Below are 25,837 nucleotides of genomic sequence, written 5' to 3' on the forward strand. Positions count from 1 at the left end.
TTGTTGATTCATTTCTATTTCAATTCTTATTGTTTTAGGACTATTCAGTTGTTGCAGATCCTAACTGATGTGTTGTGTTTGTCATTTCAATTTTGCACGTTTTCATACGTTATTCAATATTAGCTGTTTGTACAAGAAAGCATTTCAGCTTCTGTGAATCAGGATGTGACATCTATGTCCAGATGCAAAGCCAGTGTGCTATTTTTGATCACTCCAATGTCATTCACCCATCCCCTTGCATAAGGGAACACAAGGCATCAATTGGAAAGAGAGAGATGTCCTTGACAATGTGTGGCTGCTTTCAATTAACATCAGAGGCGTGTTATAAATATTCATATGCAGCTTATTGTGCTCCATTGCTCAATGGAAGACAAACAGATGCAATCATGAATCCCGACTCAACTTAAATATACTTTCCAGAGCCACGTGTGTACGAGTAACGCAAGCAGGGCTCCATGACTGAATGAATGTAGACAGTGTGTCCGTATCTTATAATTACAATCTTTGTTGCTGTTGTTGCTGGGAGGAATTTTTCAGATGTCGGCCATATTTCCCAAGAAGGGACTATTGTGTTTGGAGCCCTGCTGACAGACTGAATGACAGATCTGCAGTGAGACGATCACACCAACTCTGTCATGAGCCCAAACAAAATCTCCATGGTGACTGTAGCACAAGCAGCACACAAGCCTTTCATTTCAGAGGTACAGTAAATCCTGCCCTGCTAACAAGAATTATATTGAGCTTAATTCCTGCATGACGTGCCCCAGTAAACTCTCACTAAACTTGTATGAAGATTGCTTTCGTGCAGAGGGTCAAAAGGACAGAATAATGTCGCACAGAGAGAATAACGTAAAGATGGAGGCTCAGTGCTCGACATCACTCCTCATCTGCTTTTTTGTCTCAGTCCCAGCACACCCCTGTACCGCCCACCACACTTTCTCTCTTCCTTACATTCATAATGTATCAGTCGCTATTGTGCTCTCACTGGAATCTTAACAAAAGACAGTGTGTTTCTGGAGAGTGAGCCTATAGCAAGGGAGTGTAGCACATTGGGGGTTATGGGGATCACGCCACAGACATCTCAAGATAATCCTGAAAAGGGGAAGAGGAGAATTGTAGATGGTCAGAAAAAACCTGCCTGTAAATTGGGGCTAAACACAGTCCTGTAGTATATAAAGCATTAAAGCTTGAAATTGTCCATCAACTACTAAATGGAGATCCTTTTCTGCAACCTCAAACTTCCTTGATCTTGTTATCCAAACAGTTTTCATAAATCTGAATATATCTTTTAACGTTTGATTCAGAAGAATTTCTGAAGGATGGATAAAACCAAAGCCGAGAAACAAAAATCTAGTCCTAACCCCTTGTACATCTACAATTCTAGATGGCGTTGTTGCCAGTGCTGTTGCCAGAGATAAGGTCTCTTTTTGCTCATGCCCCGGTATTTGCCAAATTACTTGCAAGTCAATAGGCAAAATTCCACATCCTCCGCGCTCTCCTTCCTGAGATGGGTAGGAGATGAAAGCCTTAGAGATGACAGGAAAAAGGCAGCTAAATGTGTAGCACCACAACTCCCCTCTCTCTCTCTCTCTCTCTCTCTCTCTCTCTCTCTCTCTCTCTCTCTCTCTCTCTCTCTCTCTCTCTCTCTCTCTCTCTCTCTCTCTCTCTGGCGCCCTAAACGTTTCATTTATTCAAGCTCAGAGCAAAACCTGAGTCCTCTTGTTACAGGAAATCGAATAGGACAGCCAAATGCAGAAATGCATGCGACACATACAATATGGGGTCACAGCTTTCTTTGCACCTCAAAAGACACAGTCATACCGTGCTAACGACTTCTGCCAAGCCTAGAACACAAGAACATCTACATCGTTGTCTCAGTGTCCATTTTGTCAGGAATAAAATGAAATAAAACAAGAAGCAAGCATTCAAAATGGGACCCAGACCAAAACTGTGTGTGTAAGACTGGGGCAGAAATTAGTGTTACATGTGGAAAAGCAGCGTATGCAAATGATTCAAGCTACATTAGAGGGAGAGAGAGAAAGTGAATACTGCTAATTGCAAGAGAGCTAGCAGGCGGGAAAATGGGTAGGTGGGTTCACTCCCTGCTGCTATTTAGAAACTTTGGTGATGGGGAACAGGCAGAGAGGGAGTGATAACAAAAGACACTGTACAATACATGTATATCTAACTTTCAAGGCTGAAAAAACTATTTCATGGCAATTTCTTTATATCACTGAGGATGTGGAAATGTAGTCAGTATTCAGATATTTACTGTAATACTCAGTTTAACTGCAAGAGAATTAATGGGATTTGCCTCAGGGAAATTTTAGTTAAAACACACACTGCCAGATATTGTCATGGCTGCATTCCTGTCAGCTCACATATTCTGTTACATTCACTAACAATTTGAAAAGCCATTTTATGAATGATTCCTATTTCGCAGCTATCAGCAGTAAAGCCGTGTGTCACCTTCACTTTGAGTTAGCATGACCTGGAGACCTGAAAGAAATTGTGGACACTTTTCTTTGGCCTTTTTGCAAAATCTGTGCATTCTTTTGAGTATTTTGTCTGTCTTCAATAGCCACAGCTGCAATTTACAGATGAAGTAAAAAGATTCGTAAATTTTTGTTTTACATGTAGCTGGATTTGGTGTACTTAACAGCACAAATGTCAAAGAAGCCACAGGGATTTTAAAAATAGGTATGTAATGGTACTACTGATAGAATTGTTGGCAGGGAGAGAGAGCTTGTTCTAAACTTCTTAATGATTATACTCTAGACTCCCAGTGATGAATACTGTGCCCAATGTGCATCAGATACTGTAGCTGTTCGTACATTTACATTTACATCTGTTATGTAATTGGTTATACAGTTAGCTGTAAAACACAAATATATTGCTTTAGGAGATTTAGAAGTACCTAACAGATTTTCAAGGGCCAAATATTGGTGCCTGGATTGCTTTTTTTTTTTAAAGTGCAACATTAACTGCTTCAGCAAAAAGACGCTCTTGAGCACTGGTCACAGCTCACTAACAGCAACATGGTGGGGGTGGATCTGTAATAATATTGGCTGCAATCTCCTGGGAGTCATTGTGTGTATTGCTCTCTGTGGTCAAATAACAGGCATGGAGTCTGTGGCCATTTTACTGCATCAAGGGCAGTCTGTGTAGCTCACACTGGTCCACACACTAACTTCCTGTTCAACCAATGAAGCTTAATGGGAAATAACTCTACTCCTCTATAAGTTGTGTGGCTGGACTCAAAAGACAGGCTGTTCTGAGAATGAAGTGGAACAATGATTTTATTTTCATACATATTTTCAGCTCATAGTGTGTATTACATTCCTGTAGCTGTTGCTTGCTTTTCAGTGGACATTAAAATGATTCCTCCCTATGGTGAGACTGATTTCTGAGTTATGTCCTAAACGCATTGGGTGAAAAGCTATACCAACTTCAAAGAAGATTTGAGAAAAAAAAAATGTAAAGGCGTTATGTGATAAATTATTTTGGCAAGGTTTATTTGTCATGGAACTGCCATATGCTGAATTACACCTCTGATAGTTTATGAAAGGTAAAGCAACACTTTGAACATTTACTTAAAAAAATGCTCTGTACATGTACAAATACATCAACTCCCCCAGGCTCCAATTACAAGCTTTATCAGATGACATCTCTTTTTTGACAATGCTTTTATGAGATTATCCAATGTGTTATAATGCAACAAGTCCTCCAAACTAGACAACAAAATAGATTTTTTTTGCATTCCAAAACAACATAGATGAGGGTTTACTGATCTGACACACCTATTGGCAGGGTGAGAATATTTGTCCATACCAAATATACCATAACACATTACAAAAATGATTCATATAACCTTTTGGCTATATTGAGGTTTTGGCATTTAACTACTTTATTAAACCTGCATGATATTTTTGTCTACTGGAGGGCAGCACAACAAACTTCAAACTTGTTAAGGTGAACTTGTTCAAGCTGTTCTCATTTACTGTTCATACTCATACCTACCAAAAAGAATCCACTATTTTAGTTGTATATAACCCACGTAATGGTGAGCCAGGATGGGCAGGGCTGATGAAGTATAGAGAGCAACAAAGTCTGCATAGGGAGGGATAGGTCAAACAAACACAGGGCTTTCACCCAGGAGACCGCTGTCCGTGTCCTGTGTAAAAGCAAAACGTATATTTGAACTTACTTTTGTTACATCATTTACGTACTTACTGTAACTATCGTCACATATTTAAATTACATAACAAAAGGTACTTATTTTAACCCAAACCGCAAACTTTTCCAATGATCGCTCGTGTTGCATAACTTTTTTAAGGTTATATTACGAATCGTTGTATGGGGACAGTTGACTAGTCAAACATCCAGAAGACAGAGAGCAACATTAGCATTCATTTGAAGTTGGCCACCGGATGAATGTAGGTCCAATATTCTCTCTGTTTCTGTTTTTTTTTTGTTTCTACCGACTCCAGAGGAAAATATCTGCCTCTTTAGACTCTCTAGGTTTTTGTGCTAAAAACAACCGTGGCTAGAAATGACATTTGTTCGTACAGGCATACAAGCATCACCTCTCACATCACACATAGCTGTTTTATCCAACGTAATATATTAAAATATTGATTAGTACAGTTTTGACTTTAGGTTTCAACAAAGCTTTACTGACCCATCTATCCATCTCAAACTCCTCCATGTGAGGTGTTGTGGTGCCATGGAAACGCCATGCTACTTCTACTGTACCTTTGTTCCTGATAGACAAGGGTCCAAAAGGTCTTGTTTTATGGGCCTGAGAAGTGGAAGAATTTCTCAGCCTATTGAGAAGCATGTCATCCTTCAACGTAAAACCTAAAACTTGGGTTTTCACCAGATCAGTGACAATCTACTCCCAACCTAGCTTTCTTATCTCCTCCCTGTCTCTCTCTGCCTCTACCTTCATCTCTCTTTGTCTGTCTTTGTTAAATCTCTCATGATGCGGTCTCCGCCTTAATCTGAAGACAGACCAGCAGGACTCCACAGTTAAATCAAAAGTTTACTCCTCTCTATCTTTAACCTTCCTATTGCAGAATTGACTGACTATCCTAATCTGCTCACCAACCATCTTCCAGCGCAGCCATACAATAATTTTGTGTTCTTAAAAAATAACTGAGGTTATATAATACACTTCCTGTGCTTCCTGCTCCATTCTGACTAAGCCTACATCCATGTGCCTAAGCAGATGTAACAGAATCACTTTGAAATGTACTTGAACACAACAAGAAGATGGTAATCAATGTATTTCTGATTGAAATGAAGTGGATAATCTATGTATGGAGTGTATGCATGGAATAAATGTAGCCTCTCATGTGATTGTGTGCAGTTGTAGGGTAATCGAGGCGCTTATTGGCAAAATCATAAATGACATCACAGAGAGAAAAAGACTAGAGCCCTGTTGACTGACAATAGCAAAGCAGAGTAGATGTAAAGTGTTGAAGTGACGCAGAGTAGAGTCTGCAGGTCAGGGATAAAGTGGGTCGAGCACGCTGCCACACCTGGCCCTCGTCTGAAGAGCAGGTTAGCTGAAGAGCTAAAACAAAAGCTCTCGGATCGAAAACTCTCAGCATGTCTACTTGTAGTTTATGTAGCTACTGCTGTATAGTGTTTCTGTTTGCCTCTGTGGTGTTCTATGAGCATCTTCACATATGAGATGTGGTGAAAAAAAACATTGCATTTTGGTATGGTGCTTTGACATTTAAGTTATTACGCCGATTGGACTGATGGGAATATTGTAATCGAAAGTTAATAAGTTATGTTGTAATCACCCTGTTCCTGGCACATTTAGCTTGTTCTGGCATGACTGTAGCCATGTGGGTTTTAAATATGTATATGATGACTTTTCTCAGGGTAAAAAGTCAACTTTTAATTTTTATCATCATTGTAGTTGACTCATGCTAAATGTAATGCGGCCTATATTAAGACCCTTCCCAATTGTGATCTGTTGTGATACCAGAGAGTACACTGTTGTGAAATTTTAGTGCTGATGTTTAAAATAATGTAAGAAAACCTTTTTGCACACCTCTTTTGTTGGGCAGGTGCGCAGGACACGATCAAAAGCAGCAGATCAAAAATTGTTTAGAGAAAATCCCACACACTGACCATTACGCAAGCAATAATTCATTTAGGAAAATACAACGTTTCGGTCTCAGACCTTCATCAGGTCAGTGTGCGGGAACAGTTTAAAAATAATGGAAATTATGATTATGACATATGTATGTGTTTCTTGATTGAACAAAATCTGCAAGCACCAGACAGCACAAGTTCATTGTTTAAACCAGTATTAGCTGATTTTTAGCAACTCTAAGACAGTGGAAACATGCTGTAAACACAACATTTACATAGTATTACCATTTTAAGTTGATATGGTGGTGATGATGATGATGGTGATGTCAGCAAACAGTTGACTATTTATACATCCAGCAGACAGAGAGCAACATTAGCATTAATTTGGAGTTGTGTTTCTGGCCACCCAATGAATAACGCTCCATGTTCACCAGCTAGTCGCTAACTTTGTCTGTTTGGTGCTGGACAGGTACTGTCGTAACACTGTAACAGTGAAAGACCTTTAAACGCTTCATAGAGCTGAGGGGAACTGCAGAGATAATTCTCTGTGGGTACGAGTGACCCTTTCACAAACAGTCATTTAATGCATTGTCAATATAAAAATATTGATTACAGCAGCATAAAAGTCAAAAAGGTGCAAAAGACAAAAAGGTGCAAATTGTCTGTCTTTCAGTGGCCTTTTTATTATCTTTTTGTTGACAACACACTTTGGCATTTGAAGTAATAAAAGAGAGCCAGTGCGTTAGATGTTAAATGTAAGAACAACAGATTGGCTTGTTAGTACTCTTCTTGCTCTGGCACTTTATTTCATTCACTCTTTGTCTATCCTTGTGTACTTTACTCAACACAAACACACACACATACACACACACACACACACACACACTTCACAAAAGAGGCTTCTTTAGAGGCGAAAGCATGAATTAAGAGAAAACAAGCTCCCCTTTGATGAGACTATACCTGTTTGAGCCTCATTCAGTTGTCCACTACATGCCAGGAAACACACACATGGTTTGGCATCTGTGTTGGCCCAACATAATTTTTACTCTATCTCTCTCTCTCTCTCTATCTCTCTCTCTCTCTCTCTGACCCAAAATCATTTCCTCCGCCCATGGAGACTTCCACAAAAGCTAAAAAAAGACCCACTTTCCCATCTCCTATAGAGGAAAAAGAAAAGGAGAGACATGGGAAGGAATGTAACCCTAGTGTCATTATAATGGATAATTTAAAAGGCATGTTCTGCATCTGAAAAGAAAGAGTGCCTTCCCCTGCCAAGAACTTAAATATGCACGTATGCATCGAATATAACACATATAACATAAACGGAGGCTGCCAAGAGCAGCACTTGTCTTCTCTTTGATTCTACCACTGGGAGATATTATAAGAAAGGCTTCCTCAAGGATAATGGCAATGACAAGAAACAAATCCTTCTGTGGCTGCCAATAGAAAAGTGTCTATTAGACTGGAAATTTTCTTTATGTGTGTTAGGCACATACAAGGAAATTAAGTCAGATATTATCTAACACAACAAGGTGTCGTTGCTCACATATTTTAGATACTGTAGCTATTTAACAAGAAACAAAAAGAAAAAAAAAAACGTTAATTTGTACCGCAATTTTTTCCGACTTCCCTACCCTACCCTCAGTTTAAAGCCAATTGGTTCACACTGAAGATGGAAATCTATGAACTGCTTACAAATATATAGTTTCTCTTTTTTCATTTTTTTTAAAAAGAGGCTGACTTCCTGAAGTTACCCAGCCTTTTTGGCAAATGTTACTCCAACAGGTGTAAATAGCACATTTGTTGGGGACTATTTTTAGCTGAGGATTAATACACATAGTGCCAGCATCAGGATGGTGTACGTACAGAATGACTGACTCCAAATAAATCATTTTTGACGATCTAATTTGAACATCAATGGTAAAAATCTTACTGTATTTATTCTTTCTAAACACACCTATTTTTTATTAACAAACAACAAACACATGGGGAGAAATCCATTGAAGAGGAAGACAACAACCTCAACACACATAATGCAAGACTACCACTGTATCTTTAAAAACCTGCTGTTAATACTTTACACATTATTGTAGTTTAAACATTGAATTGCTCATCTCGTACCCTTTTCTTTAACCAGGTAAAACTAAATATTTCTTTTACATCTTATGCATTGTACATATTACTCCAGACTGTGCATTTTTAAAAACTCATGCGGCCCAAAAAAACAAAAAGGCTCAAAAACAAATTGCCCATAAGTCTTCATCATAAAATTACTTTTCGCATGCACATCTTTTTAGGTATGTAATGTCTTTGAACATTCAGGGTGCTATGAGCCAAAATCCGAACAATTAAATGAGTAAACAAAGAGTAAAAATGGAAGTTACTGTACTGTATTTTGTTTCTCAGGTTCTTCCTGAGAATTTGACCTGCACTCACGCAGTGTTCATGCAAATCTCCAACGAATACTGCTTAGCTAGGCTACAAGTCTCAGTCATCGTTCGCTGTCTTATTAATTTCCTCCTCAAAAAACACATGGTGGACAACTGCCCTACAATAGACGATTGGGGGAAAATATTGCACGGATGAACTGAAAAGTAGCATCAAGGTTTCTTTGACTTTTACTGACAAGTGTGAATGTTCCTTCAGGGCTATTTCATGGTGTAATGTGCCGCTGTATAAGTGTGTGAGACGACTCTTGATCTTTTGTAATGACTAAGATCGTAGTTAGAGTCAGTCACTGTCACTCAACATTGACTAACAGATAGAGAAAGAGGGGGAAAATGGAGAGGAAGAGATGGAGTGAAAATCAATTAGATCTTTACAATTCAGGTTGATTCAATATGGTCTTTACATGCACAAATAGATGTGTGTGAGCATATCTTTGATTGCTAAAAGCAGAATTACTTAAAAAGGCAAATAAGAGACAGCCCAAAGGGAGATAATGGACTAGAGGTATTGTTTCCCTCTCTAGTTTTGTGTCTGTGACAGAAATACCAATTATTCATTGCTGGAGGACATTTCTATTCAGTGCTAATGGTATGAGGTCTAATTCTTCTTGGTTGCCTTGGTGACATGTACATCAAGAAGACAACACAGCATATCCCAGCCTTCCAGCCTGTAAAATGATTTCTTGCCATCCAGCGAGATGCTCTCAACTGTGAATCAAAAGGTAAAATAAAAACCACATCCATACCTGCCGATGAGGAGGAACTCCCCGAACACCCCCAGTCTCCTCATGGCCATCAGGAGACCTCGGACAGTCATGCCTTCACAGAAACACACCACTACACGAGCTTTGGGTAGACGCTCCCGTAGTTTCCTCAGAAGGCGATCAAAGTGCTTCTCCCCTGCATTACTGTAGATCTTGTCCGAGTGGGCGATGCATAAGCCTTCCTGAGAGGCCAGCTCCTTGAAGGCCTCCATGCCACTCTCCCCATAGTTTCCTGTAGGTGATGAAGAAAATAGATTAAGATTATTAAATAGTGAGAATTCAGATGGAAAACATTCCGACCTTACTGGAATTAAACAATAAAACACTATCCTTGTAAAGTGTATTTTCACCGTTTTTTTTTAAATTAGCCTTTGTGGATATGGATAATACACTGGCTGTGGCATTTTCACTAATTGTGAGCTCAAAATATGGGGCATTATTTCCTTATTATAAGTGATAACAAAGCATTACATGCCTTGTTACTTGCGAAAACATAAATGCTTTCAACCATACATTTCTAATTATTACAATGATGTTGATTTTGTTTAGTGCGTCAAATCCTGACTGAGATGAAGGTCTGATCCTCTCTTAATGAGTGTCACAGAGTTTACTGGCTACTGATTGCAATCAAAGCCAAAAGGGATGATGACAGCTATCCTTGTTTAACTGCACACTATCCCAATCAAGGGCCCTGCAAAGCTGTTTGTGTGTGAGTCTAAATCTTCTATTTCCTCGATCTGGATTGTTGATAAAGCCCACAGCTCTTTAGAATGAGAGCTGGATTACACAGGCAATCCAATCACTTGTGCATGCTTGAACATGTGTCTGTGTATCTGTGTGCGCGTGCATGCGTGCGTGCGTGTGTGTGTGCATTTTATCAAAAGGAAATTAGGAGCCCCTATCCATAACAATCTGAGAACATTTGTTGTGCAAATGCATTGTTGAGAGGCCAGGTTCCTGGGGGCCTCTAATGCCGCTTTCCCGTTATATGAGTGATGAAAAACGAAAACTCTATCTGTGTGTGGCATGGCTTTATAAAGCAGCTGAAAAAGGCATCACAGTAATGCATTTACTCTGGCACACAATGGGCCCATGTGTTGGTTTTCCAATAGTCCTTTGATGATATTTTCAGTTGCCTCATTTCACTCCCCCACTGGTAAATGGAAATAATGATATCCAATTATTTTACTCTTTCCATCTAGACTGTGAGACAGGTGGGTGGTGGTGCATTAGTTGACAGCCCATTTGACAGTGACTACCAAAAACCTGCTTTGAGTATCCCTACCAGACTGATGATAATCGGGACAGATCATTTATGCAATTTCACAGCCGTAGCTGTTGCTACGGGAACAAGCTGCATTCATAACTTGTCTAAGGTGGTGGGGAGAGAAAACTCATGAGCTTAAGCCAGTCGTGACCACTTTTTCAGAGATAACTAAAGATAGAGTGGATTTACATATGACTACTCAAAGGTCAGCCAAATTAGGATGTGAAGTCTCAGTTAGAAACATTTACTGTGGCTCCAAACGTCTCTGTTGTCTCTGACAAAACTGAACCTATAGTCAGTGTAAGGATTTACATTTACAGAATGTCTGCCTGTAAAAGAAAAAAAAACTAATTTAATTCCAATTAAATCTTACAAGTTTGTACTTTAAACTTTTTTGTAAAGTATCCTAACTTTATCACTTGCACTGTAGCCTGTTGAGTAAATTATGTTGCTGGCAATCAAATCCATTCTTCCCCTGACTGTTGTTTCATTACTCTTAAATTATGACTTCAGTCCCAGAGGCACCTCCTGTATGTTGAAGGTCAGACAGCTGACGCCACCTAGTAATGTCCCCAGGTACTACAGCCCTAACTCCCTCTCTTCATCTACAGTATCTGATAGCAACCTGTGTCAAAGCCCTGCTCCAACACCTGACTATAATAGGACTTTCCAAAAATGTTTCACACTCCCCATGAGTCCACAGCTCCTCAAGGGGGGGATCCTGGGTAATGTCGCCTGTCAGTCATATTTTGGGTGCACATCAATGAATGTATTTCACTAAGACTTCAATGAAAAACTAGACATAATTCACTTCACAGTAATTACTCTTTCTACCCAAACCCTCTCTTCCTTTTACCTCATGTCTCCAACATAATACACTGTTGTGCTGTTAGGCTGAACAAATTAGCATAAGAGTTATCAAAAAGAAAAAAGTGGTAAAAAACTGAATGCTATTATTGCTAGGGTTTCTGTGGAGATAAGACATTTATGTATCTGGTGAAATTTAAAACATTCATGTAATTTTTCATCCCAGCCTTAACCATGGAATTAATTTAACATTTCCAAAAGATACACATACATTGTTAATGCTTAAATGGTCCCTCGTGTGTTTGGCTGGATACTGACTTTTAAAACTTCCTTTGAGGACTCTAATAACACAGCCAAGAACCTCCACCTTTGGTTCCACAATCAATATAGACTATTTCTCAAAGAAACAAAAGGAGAGACCAGACAATGTTTACTCAACGTACACTCTACAGTCAATATCCTAGTGCAGGTTATTTAACAAATGCAAACACATATGTATGATGATGCATAGGATGTGTGGGAAGATGCTTGAAGCAATGTCCATACAACCTCCAACTCCAGACAACTGCATAAAAATCCTAATGAAGATATACGTACGTTTGCACATGTCTGCTCTAAAAAGCATGAGAGTCACACACTGAGACAGGCAGATACTGTACATAGAGTTGGTCCACGCACATTTTGTTTGTCATTTTATCGAATTATTATTTTATAAGCCAGTGGTTTACTACAAAATATGTAATTATCTTTCCAGGTTTCCCAGTATATCTCAACTTTAAGTCACTCCATCAAATGCCGAGAATCTCTTTAAATGCAACTCAATTTCAATTCAATTTTATTTATAGTGTCAAATCATAGTAATAAGTTATCTCGGGACACTTTACAGATAGAATAGGTCTAGACCACAATATAATTTACAGAGACCAAAAAATTCTTCCCAACAAGACTATAAAGTCTATAATATATAATCCTGACTATTTTCAAAATAATAGCATAAAATATGGAATGTATGTGTCTCTCTCAAACTTCAATCAACAAGAACATTGTAGTGATGCTATGGGTAATTAAGATTCCATAATCGATGATGGGGGACATACACTATAAACTCACTTTCATCCACTACCAGACTAACAGACAACATGGCTGATGGAGAGAGGACAGTGATAGGGGTCTCACCCTCAGTGTGCACTGCAGATACATAGGTCCAGTTGTACCGCTTGACAATATCCAGCATGGCCCGGGCCTGGAGGGTGTCTGAGGCCACGACCCTCAAGAAGTACTTGAACAGAGTCTTGTCACTCAGGTCGATGCTGGTGGCAGAGTAGCCGATCTGCGGAATGTTGAAGAGCTGCAGGAGGTTCTGCACCTGAATGGCCACAGAGCTGGATCCCGGTCCGATCACTCCTGCGATGGGTTTCTTGGACGGTGGAGGCTGGTGGGACGGGGTGCCGTCAATGCACCATTTGGACCCGTCCTTATCATCCCGGATGGAGATGAGTGAGTCCCGGATGAACTCGATGCTCTGCTCCAGAGCCACAGAGGAGTGCCAGCAGGAGTCTCGGATCTCACAGCCCAAGCTAATATTGGGGAGCAGGTTCGGGTCAGCGTTGATCCGGTCCAACGTGTGGAACATTGCCTCCACCCTTTGGATGCCATACTGCTCGCGGACGTCCCCGCACTTCCGCTCAGCCACTTTCTCCGCAGACGGCTGGTGGTGGACGGAGAAGAGCGCACCGATGATCACGTCTCCATCCATACGAGCCACGGAGCGGACCACGGCGCGAGGCACCGCCGACCGCTCATTGATGCTGCTGCTGTGGGAGAGCACGAGGACACGGAAGAAAAACGTGGGGAGACAGAGGAGAGCGAAGAGACCCATCTTTACGCGTGCCATATTGTGCCACATTGCGTGAGGCGTACCAACTGTGCAGGCATACTATCTGCTGTCTGTCAATAGGCTACATCCACGTTTATCCCAGCGACCAGGATCTGTAAGCACGACACCCGGGGCATATCCTCGCGCACCTGCAGAGAAATGAGACAAGCTGCTGTGACATGTAAGCTGAGAGAAACGATGCCAGATGTGCTACAGTGGTATGTGGGAATAGTTGCAAAGCACGCATGCTCCTTTCCATCAACGCCCTTTTACATTCCTGCAGCTGGCAGTACTCATGCCTCTCTTATAGCTACCATCGATGTACCATTGAGCAAGGCATTTAACTCACACCCACCTGATCAGGAGGCAGTAGTAGCTTAACCGGACTGCTATCCACTGGGAATTGTCCCACCGTGCATGTGGTTAGCTCTGGTGGGAGCAGCCAGGTACTTTAAAATGTCTCAAGCAATCGTGTTTTATACAAATAGCCAGTACCGGGAGAGGCTGGAAGTCCTGTGCTCGCTGCCCATTGAGAAAATCAGGCAGGAACCAGATTTCAGCACCGTGGACAGCGCGCTTTCCAAACACGTTACAAGGACGTCTTTGGGACTGTTGCCTGGGCTCGTCATCCTCTCACAGACACATTCTTCACGATTTAACACAGCTAGTTTCTAATAAAGCCGAGAAACTAGCATCCTTCCACAGTCGACTCCTATTTGAATTCTACATGAGGATGGATGTAAGACAAACGCCGTACATTCTTCTTCTTATCTGCCGTGCAGCCTAAGGTAGCATCGGTTGATAATAATAATACTACAAAAAATAGTCTAATGATAATATTAATAAATAATAATACACGAACTAAGCATATATCATTCAGCAGAAGAAAGCATAACGTGAGTCTGTTCTCAATAGCCAATATGAGCTTTTCTCTATCTATCTTTTTCATTGTCCTATTTACATCATACATATTTTAAGCAGATTTCTGTTGCATCAAAACTTACCTGAATCCTTGAGACATGTCGCGTGCCTTAGTCCGTCTTCTGTAGCGCGTGGTCCTCGGCTGTATCATCTGAGTCTCTCTCTCTTCTCTCTCTCTCTCTCTCTCTCTCTCTCTCTCTCTCTCTCTCTTACCTCCCTCTCTTTCTCTCGCTCTCAACTCGAGACGTGAACACGAAGATCCCCGCAACCATCGCCTTTTCTACAGTATTCTTCCTCTTACGCATGCACGTCTTTAAAACATGCAAGACCTGCAATGTTTTATCTAAGCTGAAAAGGACAGGGAGAAAATCTAAATCTGCCGTCATGTACAATGCATTATACAAATCATATCAGTGGAGCATTTGAGCTTCTGTGCAAGATAGTTAGCTGTTGGTTTATTACATGAGAATGACCTCATGCACGCTATTCTCCCCACTTCATATAAGCAGGTGTGGAAATGATGAGAGAAAGTACAGCCTGTCTTCTGTTTGGTCTGTAGCACTATCATACAACTGTTTTTGTTGCAGCACAAAACTTTGTTTATGTGCACGATTGTGTATGGAGGGTTTACCATTATTACTATCCAATTATAAATAGTTGAAGCAATTTAATAATTCCGTGTGTCAATAATTTTGAGAGGGGACAAGTGAGATGAGTTATCGGTGGCAGGCGATAACCAGATTTGAATTAGGCAACGTGACAGCTCACTATAACTGAAAGTTTATAATAGACTGACAAGCGCTAACAACAAGCAGACAGAGGCGTCAAGCAGCACGGCTGTACTTTATGACTAATAGGTTATAGCTCATGTTCCCTCCTTGAGTTTATAAGGGCCCCAAGGCGCCAAACAGGATGGATGTTTTCAGCACCACGGACAGCTGTCAACAGTCTGCATCACGCCATCTAGTGCTTGATTGAAGGCCATTGGTGACATTTAGGCCTAAGTCGCTCAACCTGCTGAATAATGCTTCACTCATTACTTTAGGCTGAGTTTAACGTTTATGCAATAAGGTCTGCCTAAATCGTTAAGTAAACTGATGTAGGCCTGAGGCAAACACATTATCATTGGAAAAGAAATTACACAAAAGTATATTTTGTTCATATTGGTTCATAATTTTATTGTTCAGTTTACCCGCCACTATAAGCTACAATCACTGAATAGAACTTCTGTAACAACCCCGCCCTTCTACAGTGAGTGAGTCTTCACCCTGCGCGTAATACCACGCAAAGCAACGGCCCACTGCCAGGAGGCATGCAGTTTACTTTGTAAGGTCCTGTCGTGACTCACGCCAGGCGGTACAAATCACAAATAAAGTTATAGGAATATCTGTGACACTGCCACTGCTGGTGCCCGGGGCTTCGGGTGCGAGCATCTGATATTGACCCTGAATAAAAGTGACATGTTTGAGAAGAAGAGACATCTTGGATGCTTCAGCCACACTTCAGGGCAAAGGGCGACGGCGGTGCTCGGTTTATTTTAGGACTGCAATCTGCGTGGGTTGACCGCAAGGCTTTCCAGCTATGACTTAAGTATTATTATTATTTTGATGATGTAGTATTGATCAAGAGAGACCGATCAATTATATAATTATTCATTAACGAAATGGTATTAAATAGGTGTTGGCATTGTAATGCTTTATTATGTTTTTGTTTGCCCCTCTCTAATGTTGATGTCACGATTGTGAAAAATTGGATGATCCAAAAATTAAACTCACATTTCTACTTCCTCAAAACATAAACCCATTCAATCAATCTTTTGCCAAGCCTATTTTTCATCGTAGACCTTGCTATGTGCAACTCAGAGAAATCAGGAAAGTAGGCACTTATTCGGCAACATTTGTCATTTTTATCAACGTGGGATTGATTGCTTTTTCCAGACAAGACAACAGCACAAATAAAATAAATATTTGGTTAGTTGTCTAACATGCAACATTAAACTCGCAAGGGAATGGCAAAAGCATGTTTTTCAGCACAGGACAGAGAAGTTCACAGCACCATTAGTAGTGAAGTTAAAAATCCATCCAGCCATTTATTCGTCCACCCTTAAAGTAATTCTCTTCACCCATCTATTGTCTGTCTCATGGGTTAAGGAGTTGACAAGGCATCTGCATAGTGCCTGGTCAGCCTGGTCTCTCTCTGTGTGTGTGTGTGTGTGTGTGTGTGTGTGTGTGTGTGTGTGTGTGTGTGTGTGTGTGTGTGTGTGTGTGTGTGTGTGTGTGTGTGTGTGTGTGTGTGTGTGTGTGTGTGTGTGTGTGTGTGTGTGTGTGTGTGTGTGTGTGAGATCTAGAGTCTGGTCTTGTCATGGTAGACCTTTGGTGGTCTCTTATTCTCTCGCTTTCATTGCTGGTCTTAACAGTAGGACTTAAGTATGATATTGTGTTATGGTTGCCAGGCATATATAGATAAGTAAACCTCAGATGAAGCAGTATGAACCATTGAAACACAAATGTATGCATAACATCCTTCTTAGATTCATGGTTAATTGTGTTCACAAATTGAACAGTTTGACAGAAAACATCTCAAACAAATACTATGATGCATTTTGTTCTCATGCTAAATCCACTGAACATAGGTTCTAATACTGCCTATATCTTATAATAACTTAATCCATCAATGTAACACTATAAACTTACAGTATTAACGATTTAGAAATCTGAGTTGAGTTCGAATTGTATACAATGATTAAGATATAAATATAACAACTGATTTTTTTATTTGCTTACTTAGCTAAAAAAATTATAAAGCTTTTAATAGGAAAAGTCTTTGCACATTCGGACTCATTTTTATATTTTGACTATATTTACATTTTATACCATCCCACTGACTGCATGGGTTTGTTTCAACACCTCATGACAAGTGTATTCGGTACTGCTAAGCACTGTCCTGCTGATGTGTCCATGAGTCGGCGCCTCCAGCTGCATGGGTGCTGTTTTGCAGGTGACCCCGACCTCGAAACGTGGCGTCTCTCCCTCAGTTAACGACAATGAATTTAGGCACATTCTAACCATTACCAGGCTGCTTGGTAAAAATTGTACAACAGGGACCTCTCCTGTTTTAGATTGGTCACTGCAGTTATGTAAAAAAAAGAAAACAAAAGGATGTGTAGTGTGTAGGCAATGTACTCAGGTCTGAAAAATAATTTCTGTAAGTTGTTTGTGAGTAAGTTTTGTGTCTGATTTATTTATTGTTTATGGACGCATAGAGCTCACTTTTAAATTCAACTGCCATACCATGAATGTATCATAACTGTCCTGGGAAGATGCGTCTGTTTGCAAGGGTATTTTGGATGGTTTTATTTATTTATAGGTGGCAAAGATGACGCAAATATTAGAAATGCACGAATAAGTATATTCGAAATGAACTGCGCAAAAAACAAAGATCTCTTTTCTAATTTTACTTTTCAGAATAAATCTAATTTTCGTAATATAAGTACAATTTCAAATTGTTAATTGAAGGTATCAAATGCATTTTAAATGAAAGGACTCAACGATTAATTTCAGTGTAAACGATTGGATCTTTTGGGTAATATTATACAATTTTTTATACAGTCTATGGTGAATAATTTATTAACACATTTTATTTTAATGTTTAAAACTTACCTTCCAGACTTTACATTTTTGCTATTTTAAAATTACAAAGCGGTGTCTATCTACACAAAAATATTTTTATTCTATTTTTTCCTTTACTGTTCATGTCGTTTTTCTTTTTTCACGTTCACATCAAGTATTGTAATGATAAATGTAACAAATTAACATTTTGATCAATAAAGTTTTGAACAGAAAAAAGGGGAGGCGGAGTGACAAGGATTGTAGTTAGCTATCATTAGCAGTTTCTCAAGAAAGGCAACTACAGTAACAGCTGGTTGTATTTATATATAACAGCCAGACATATCTTATCGTACGTTTTCCTACCAACACAACGATAAGGTGAGAAGCCACTCGCGTGCTAACCCAACATTATCTTGCTAAGTTAGCTTGTTGTGAACTTCCGAGCTAGCTAACTGTTGTTAGCCAACATTAGCCGGCCAGTGTATGTTTGCTTGCCATTGTTACAAAAACAAGTGGATTTAATAGTAAAAGAAAAATTGACAACCAACTGGCTTGCAGTACAGGGGTGTATAATTACTGTACAAAGTCTCTAAAGCTTGTCATCCTCGGTTTGGTACAGTGGTGTTTGTTGTAAGTAAACGTTAACTGTCAGGAGCATTAACTAACGTTAGCCACAATAACTTAGCTACTGTGTATTCCTGGTAGGAAGCTGCCTCTGTGTCAACAGTGTATGCGCCTTATTTGGGCCACTTGTTAAGCTAGCCTGATGAACTGCTAAAACTAATTTAATTACCAAAGCTGGCATGGCAAAGATTTTTTAAAGATTTTTTGGTTAAAGATTTAACGTTAGTTACGATAATATGTATGAAGTATGACTCAATGACTACTACTAGTTACATGATGTACGGTTACTAATGTTTATGCAAGCTGCATTTATAAATCTAGCCAAAGACTTTTAAGTAATAGCTAAACGTTATTCCTTTTCAAATTTGTATTTGCGTATATTCATATATTGGTTAATAAAGCGGTTATGGAAACAAACACAACAAATTACTTTAGCATTGCTATCATAGATGAGCATCTCAGTTGTATAACATTATCTCAGTACTCAGTCTTCACATAAAATTATCAAATTATACAATGGCAAGCATTGGATGTACTGAAAGTGTCCTTTCTCTCTGTTCGAGTTCTTCGGGCACACTTCTGTTGTTCAAATACTTATTTTAATTGCATATAATATGCATTATATACATCTTTTATAGACCTTTTTTGCAGTTAGTATGTAAGAACCTATACTATACAATTGCATATTAACTATAGGAAAATATATAATGTATAAACGATCAGACGTCAATTAAACTTTGGCACCATCACTGCCAATTAAACTTCACAAAGAGATAGCTAAATCTATTTTTCAAAGATTTAATACTGAATTATTTTTTTCTAAGATCTTTCTGGATCTGGCTCACGACTTCCTAATGTAAGAAAGGAAAGATTTTGACCTCCTTGATATCGTGCTGGGAAGCTTCCTAATAAGGTATTTGTATGAGACAGCCTTTTAGGTGCACTGCAGTTAGCTTCCACAACACGTGATGGGGCGCTGTTTCATTGTCGTTGTGCAGGCTCTAGACATGGCAAGAGAACAACACCAGCGCCTCAGACAATTTAGGTTCGCTTAGTCATTCATTTTGTCATTCACGTTTGTTTGGTAGTGCTGTTGTACTGACTTTGCTAATGTATTTATATGAGTAGGCTGTTATGTTACAATGTCAGTGTTGAATTAATTTTACCACAAATGACAAAAGATTAACATCAGTTCCATTAGTTCTACCATGTTAATACTCAGCCCTGGCTCTGTAAATGGGAAACAAACAAAGATGCCCGGACCGAGCCACACAAGACTATTCAGTTCGTGCTGGTGCACAGAACGGGGGAAAGGCCATGGATGTATAAAGAGAAAGGCAGTGGGAGCGAGAGGGACGGTAAATCTGTTAACTTTCTGAAGGAGCACTGACAGGAGGGGTGTATTTGTTTGGGTGTTGAGTTCAAATATCAGCAATCTCTCTCCAGATTTGCAGACCCCACCTTTAAAAAGTTTTGGAGCTTTCTTCCCGTTTGTGCCTGCTTGTTTTTTATTGCATAATCACATCTCTAATACACTGACATTATTTTCTCTTTCCGCTTATTCGGCAGGACAGCAGATTTTCTCACAGTCACCCGCAGAAGCTTTTCCACCCCTTAAGGTCTGAAGATGGATGAGGGCCATGGTCACTGTATGTCCTGTATGAACCAGAGATGCATGGTCAGACCTCAACCAGGCATTTCTTGTGATCTTATCACCTGTCCTCTGGTGTGTGGGGCTGTATTTCACTCCTGCAAAGTTGATGAGCACCACCTTATGTGCCCACTGATGAGGGTGCCCTGCCTAAACAGTGGCTATGGTTGCCCTGCCACCCTCGTGCGCAACCAAATGTATGCACACCTTGAAGTGTGTCCAGCTGGAGTGGTGTGCTGCACTATGGAGTGGAACAGATGGCCAGTTAGCTGCCTGGACTATACTTCCTATGAGAGCCTGAGCCGTGGGGTGGAGGAGGTGGAGCAGCTGGACATGGCACTTGCTCTTCAGGACCAGCGTACACTACTTGAGTCGCTCAAGGTGATTGCCATGGCACCAACTGCAGAAGGAGAGCCACTTGTCCCTGTTAGTAAGGAGATCAGTGCAACAGATTCAGCTTTGCTTACATCTGCCTCTGAGGCCTCCACCATTATTGAGTCACCTTCACAGTCAATATCCTCACATCAGCCAAAACCTCCCCCACCAGGCTCGGCGAAGGAGAGAATTGCCTGCGGAATTAATGGCTTGAACGAGGAGCACTTCAGTAAACTCTACGAGGCCACAGTGGAGACTGCAAGAAGCTTAGCTGCTGCGTTGGACTTTGTCAGTAGTGCCAACTCTGTTGACAGCAGCACAGTGTGTGTGAACAGAGGAGAAGCTATGCAGAAGAGTAAACCGAGCAACAATGGGGACCTTAAGACTAGACTGGAAGACAAAATGCCTGTAGCCGCTGATGGTTTGAATAAAAGAGAGATGGAGGAACAGAGTGTTTGTTCTAGCTGTTTGAGAGAAAATGGGGCTCTGAAAGGAACAGATCTAAAGATTGTAAAAACAACAAATGGATCACTGTCAGGAGCAATGGAGGCCTGTCTGGAGACAGCCTGCCTTGGTGAGGTACACAATGACATGAATGCTGGGGTTTCTCAGGAGCCAGTTACCCCTCTACTGGCATCTCCAGTGCATGTCAGCCAGGGTGTGACACAGAGGGCTGGTCATGTGGTCCTGGAAGATAGGGGGCTAGTTATTTTAGAAAACCACGGCCCTGAGCGCAAGTTCCACAACTACCATTTTTTTAGGGGCCAGGGCCAATGTTCATTATCTAATGGACGGATAGGTTACATCCCAGACAGGTCACTGTATAGATTGCGACCCAAAATGGAGGACAAAGCCGTAGATACCTCGGATCTGGAACAGGATGATGACCCTATGGGTCTCGGAGAAATTGATCTGATCACAGCAGCGCTGCTCTTCTGTTTAGAGGAGTCCCGAGAGTGTAGAAAGATCTCTGACACAGTCTATGTTGATGGCTACCGTGTTGACTTTGGCACACAGACTTTCACTTTTCCTGCAGCAATCTTGCTAACCAACACTAGAGTGGGTGAAATTGCCTCTGCATCTGCCTGCGACCATGCTGCCCCCCAATTCTGCTACCCAAGCCCTTTCCGCACTCTCCGCCTCGGCCTTGTCCTGGAAGCTCTGGAGGTCGAGGCCGTCCCACATAACCGCTACCTCCCTTCTAACCCCCGCTACCAGCACATGTTCCCTTTCGTCTGTGGCCAGTCATTGCGCCGGGACCAGTTTTCTTCCCATTTCACAAATGTCCACGGTGACATTCACGCTGGTCTCAATGGTTGGATGGAGCACCGCTGCCCACTGGCATATTATGGCTGCACATTTTCTCAGCGGAGGTTTTACCCATCCACCCAGGGGGCCAAAGTGGTTCATGACAGGCACCTCAGGTCCTTCGGGGTGCAGCCTTGCCCAAGGGAAAAACTTTCAAGTGACTTCCAGTCAGACCAATTTAGTGGGCTTCCCATTGAGATACTGTGGCACATAGCTGGGTTCCTTGACAGTTTCAGCCTGTGCCAGCTGTCACTGGTGTCACGGACTATGAGGGAGGTGTGTGCCAGTCTCCTCCAGACCAGGGGCATAGTGGAGCTGCAGTGGGAGCGAAGACAACGTCCTGGTTCCCCTGGCACTGTGACATGGCAGATCAAAAATAGAGTGAGTAGAAAACGGGTATTACTTACTGTATCAGTGTTTTTCATTGATTTTTGTAATGCATAAATCTCTTCAAAACAGCTGCAAAGATGCATGTGCTTTTGCAAGACATTCCAAATAGCTGATGTGCCACTGTAGCGCTACCGTAAATGCTACAACATTAATCGTGCACAATGAAAATAACTGCCCATACTTTTAACAGCATAAAATAAAGAATAACTATTAGAAAGCTGTTTTAAAGAGATTTAATTTTGTGAAGTAGTGCCCCCCAAGCATAAAATGTATGTTTTGAATTTCAACTTTTGTAAATTTATGTAGCAGTGAGCTAGAAGGACATTTTAGGATTTGGGGGTGCTTTAACAAAAGCAAGGAATGAGCCTTCACACAAGGATTGTACGGAAATAGCATTTAACAAATCAACAGGAGCCCCTCTAAACGTGTTGATATCCAATGCCCTCATCTTTCTGATATCTTTTTTTTATTTACTGATGCAGGTGTGGAGATTCAGCACTGCCTTCAGCCCTGTGTTGTCATGGGGTTTCACTAATCTCCCCAGCATGTCGGACCATCTGAAGAAGTGCCACTTCAACATAGTGGAGCACAAGACCGAGCCCATACCCCTTCCTGCCATGTGTACTGCACGAGATGGACACTCGCTGCGTCGCGTCCTGCGTCACATTAACACCTGACCAAACAACGCTGACCTCTCGTAGCTGCACGAGAAAACGAATAACTTCTCCTGTATTACACTAGATTATGAAGAAGCCTTAATGAAAGAACACCTTACTTGCCACAATGAAGGTCTGTTGTTGTGGGTGGCCCCTATGTGGAGAAAAGAAACACATAAGCATTTAGCTTTGCATGGATTTGTGCTAAAAATGCGTCCTTATTCTGAAACATTAAAATATATTTTCTTGAAGACAAATATGCACAATATATTTATATTATTCTATGTGATATACTGTATAAATGTGTTCACTATCTTGCCTTTTAGCATAGCCATGGGGAAAAAGCAGTTTGTTGGTTATATTGCATTATTTCTGTGTCAGAAGTTATGCCAGCACTTTAAACAAGATTTGCCACTTCCTCCTGTTGATATGTGACCCTAAAGGATCTAGTCTTTCTGATCACTATAGCGGGTGTCAGCCTATGGACGTCTGTTGTCTCGGTTTGTAGGATGTCAGGACACGAGTCTTAACAGATGGATATTAATATGAGGATAGCCCAATAATGCATGTAATTTACTACCATTACCATTTAATAAAGTCTTTACAGCCTTTTGTGGTTGGTCTGGTTGGTTTAGTCTTTAAAGTTATTCTTAGTTATTAAATATAAAATTATCCATAGTTGCCTGGATAAAAGGAAAATACCTTTTTCCTGTTTTGGAAAAATTGAAATGACTAGATTCATATACAAACAAACGTACGCAACTTTATAGGACCTCTGCAGATGATCACTTATGTTGACTTATTTAAGATTTCTATGAATGATATGATGATCCTAAATAGCATATTGACTAGTTTCACCAACACTTACACCCTTGGATATACATAGAAAGTAATTGGTCTAGAATGGCAACCCCTGAGCCTGGTTTGACTGGGTTGTCACAGACAAACCAGTCAAACCAGTTTGTTAATAGACCGTAACATTTAAAATACTATTAGATGTATTGCCAGGAAATTTTGTACATACATTCACCTTCCACAAATGTATTAAACACTTTGGTGATCCCCTGACCATTCCTCTAGTTTTAGGTCCAAATTTAATTTGTCCAGTACTTTGGTTTATGACCAAACACTACATTTAAAACTAATGGCATTACCATCAGTCTCAGCTGTGCTTTGTGTTTAGGGCGTATGAGCCAATGTTAGCATGCTAACCAGCTTGCTAGATGGTGAACAAAGTAAACATACCTGCTTACGCATCAGCATGTTAGCATTGTCGTAGGGAGCATGTTAGCATGTTAGCTCAAACCAACTCTTTACCTTAATACAGCCTCACAGAGGTGCTAGCATGGCTCTAGACTTTGTTCTTCAGTTGTATATTTTATTTAATAATTATAATCTTTAGTTAGAAAGCATCATATACAATTAAGATAGAGAAAATGGGATATCGACTATCCAATGTAGACACTGAACAGAATATTTTCAAAAACAAAAAAATATTTATACTCGTACTTCATACTTAAACATAAGTAAGAGACAGTTTTTTTACAGCCTTGCAATTCTGACTGATTGAGGGATAGTCGTTGAACTATGACTTCACTGGAGTTCCAGGTGGCCCAGATCCTGTTATGCAAAATAATTTTGCAGATTAGATTTCAGATATGTAAATAATAACCATTACAGGAGGATCTACCAGCTTTTAACCATAAAAAATCAAGATCACAAAGCCAGTGAGCAAGTCTCTGTTAAAAGCCAGATTTGAAATGAGTCCTGTCACCATAACAAATGCGCATAGCTCTCAGTGGAAAAACAAAGTTGAAACACATATATGTGAACAGCCAACCCAGCCTTGTGCAGCATCTACATGTACAAAATCAATTTGTTTTTATCTTGCTAAAAAAGAAAAACCGTGACAAACTGGAATTCATTTTCCATATAATTAAACCACATTGAACAAATCCACTTTTCTTCTTCCACACTGACATACTGTTACGTTTCAGCATTAAATGGTAATCTCAGCTGGGCACATAAAGATATGATTCAACATTAGTACCATATTCATACATTATCATCCTAAACAATGGCATTTCGGTTTAGTCCATATATCATCAGCCCATTGTTCTCTAATGTGAACTATTCTCTAAAAATACAATGTTGATCTTTTCATTATAAAAAAAGCCTCATAACCAATATACATATGTTTAATGTGAACATCAAACAAGAAGTTGAAGAATCTAACAAATGTGTGAACATTTGATTGTAATTTTGCTCAAACCATCATTATAACGTTTTCATGTTGTATAGAAGTGTGGGTATTGAAATAGATTTTGTATCATTTTTCAATTATTCTATTTATCATTTTCAAGATATGGCAAGTTCAGCTGCTGCCTCTGCTGGTCCCTCCCAACTGATTTAGGAAACCCCTGGAGCTCTCTTAACCCTTGTGTTGTCCTTCGGGTCCCAGTGACCCGAAGGACAACACAAGGATTATGTACTTCCATTTACTTTGTTGAGAATTGCTCTCTAAACAAGGGTTAATACAGCACCTTAGTTCTTGTTTGTACAGCATTTTGGTCAGCTTAAACTGTGTTTAAATGTGTTCTAGAAATAAACTTTACTTACTTACTTTAAAAGAAACCGGTTGTAGAGAGCAATTCTCAACAAAGTAAACGGAAGTACATAATCCTTGTGTTGTCCTTCGGGTCACTGGGACCCGAAGGACAACACAAGGGTTAAATAATGTGGGGGCTGAGAGCAGCTTAACATTTAGGAACATTTGTGAATGGCACTTATTTTTAATTGTTAAATTACTACTGTTTTGACATGTTTAAGTCCAAATTGTACCTTCTGATGGACTGATCACCTCCTAGATGAGAAACACTCTGAGGTCTCAGTACTCTTGTAATTAGGGAATGTCCATCACCTGTGATTTCTGTTAAATTGCTCAAGTGGTGCTGGGAGTCCTGCTAGACATGATTAGTGGTTCAAATGTGTTCTCTCTTCATTGAGTTTCATCACTTTACCAAGAATAGAAA

At 40.3% G+C, this 25,837-nt stretch overlaps 2 protein-coding genes across 8 annotated transcripts in view; one reads left to right on the top strand and one right to left on the bottom strand.

Moving 5' to 3' along the window:
• Positions 1-14,594, bottom strand: part of grm1a (glutamate receptor, metabotropic 1a) — a 33,682-nt gene extending 19,088 nt beyond the window's left edge. For 2 of the 5 annotated variants that reach the window (XM_039781834.1, XM_039781831.1), the window contains exons 1-3: positions 14,277-14,592; positions 12,573-13,421; positions 9,305-9,554 (exon numbers count right to left, since the gene is read on the bottom strand). In XM_039781834.1, coding sequence (XP_039637768.1) covers positions 9,305-9,554; positions 12,573-13,302 — 980 coding nt within the window. In that variant the 5' untranslated portion in view covers positions 13,303-13,421; positions 14,277-14,592. Of the gene's footprint in view, positions 1-9,304; positions 9,555-12,572; positions 13,422-13,627; positions 13,718-14,276 lie in introns of those variants that run through there. The other 3 variants (XM_039781835.1, XM_039781832.1, XM_039781836.1) reach the window with 3 other exon arrangements.
• Positions 14,595-18,035: 3,441 nt separating this feature from the next.
• LOC120546927 (F-box only protein 30-like) lies at positions 18,036-23,417 on the top strand. 3 transcript variants are annotated; one of them, XM_039782179.1, is made up of 4 exons: positions 18,036-18,179; positions 19,250-19,338; positions 19,995-22,140; positions 22,632-23,417. In XM_039782179.1, exons 3-4 carry the CDS (start codon positions 20,053-20,055, stop codon positions 22,824-22,826), a joined length of 2,283 nt encoding a protein of 760 aa, XP_039638113.1. In that variant the 5' UTR covers positions 18,036-18,179; positions 19,250-19,338; positions 19,995-20,052; the 3' UTR covers positions 22,827-23,417. The 3 variants fall into 3 exon arrangements, with proteins under 3 accessions (XP_039638113.1, XP_039638112.1, XP_039638114.1); XM_039782178.1 differs by lacking the exon at positions 19,250-19,338; XM_039782180.1 differs by lacking the exons at positions 18,036-18,179; positions 19,250-19,338 and adding an exon at positions 18,260-18,431.
• Positions 23,418-25,837: the final 2,420 nt, after the last annotated feature.

The sequence above is a fragment of the Perca fluviatilis genome, chromosome 18 (assembly GCF_010015445.1).
Source record: "Perca fluviatilis chromosome 18, GENO_Pfluv_1.0, whole genome shotgun sequence".
Classification (NCBI taxonomy): domain Eukaryota; kingdom Metazoa; phylum Chordata; class Actinopteri; order Perciformes; family Percidae; genus Perca; species Perca fluviatilis.

What these genes read in the sequence shown, in the direction of transcription:
- LOC120546927 (XM_039782179.1), top strand. Translation starts at nt 20,053, where the DNA reads ATGGATGAGGGCCATGGTCACTGTATGTCCTGTATGAACCAGAGATGC. An exon ending in CATGGCAGATCAAAAATAGA is followed by an intron (nt 22,141 to 22,631) that starts GTGAGTAGAAAA and finishes TTACTGATGCAG; the next exon opens with GTGTGGAGATTCAGCACTGC.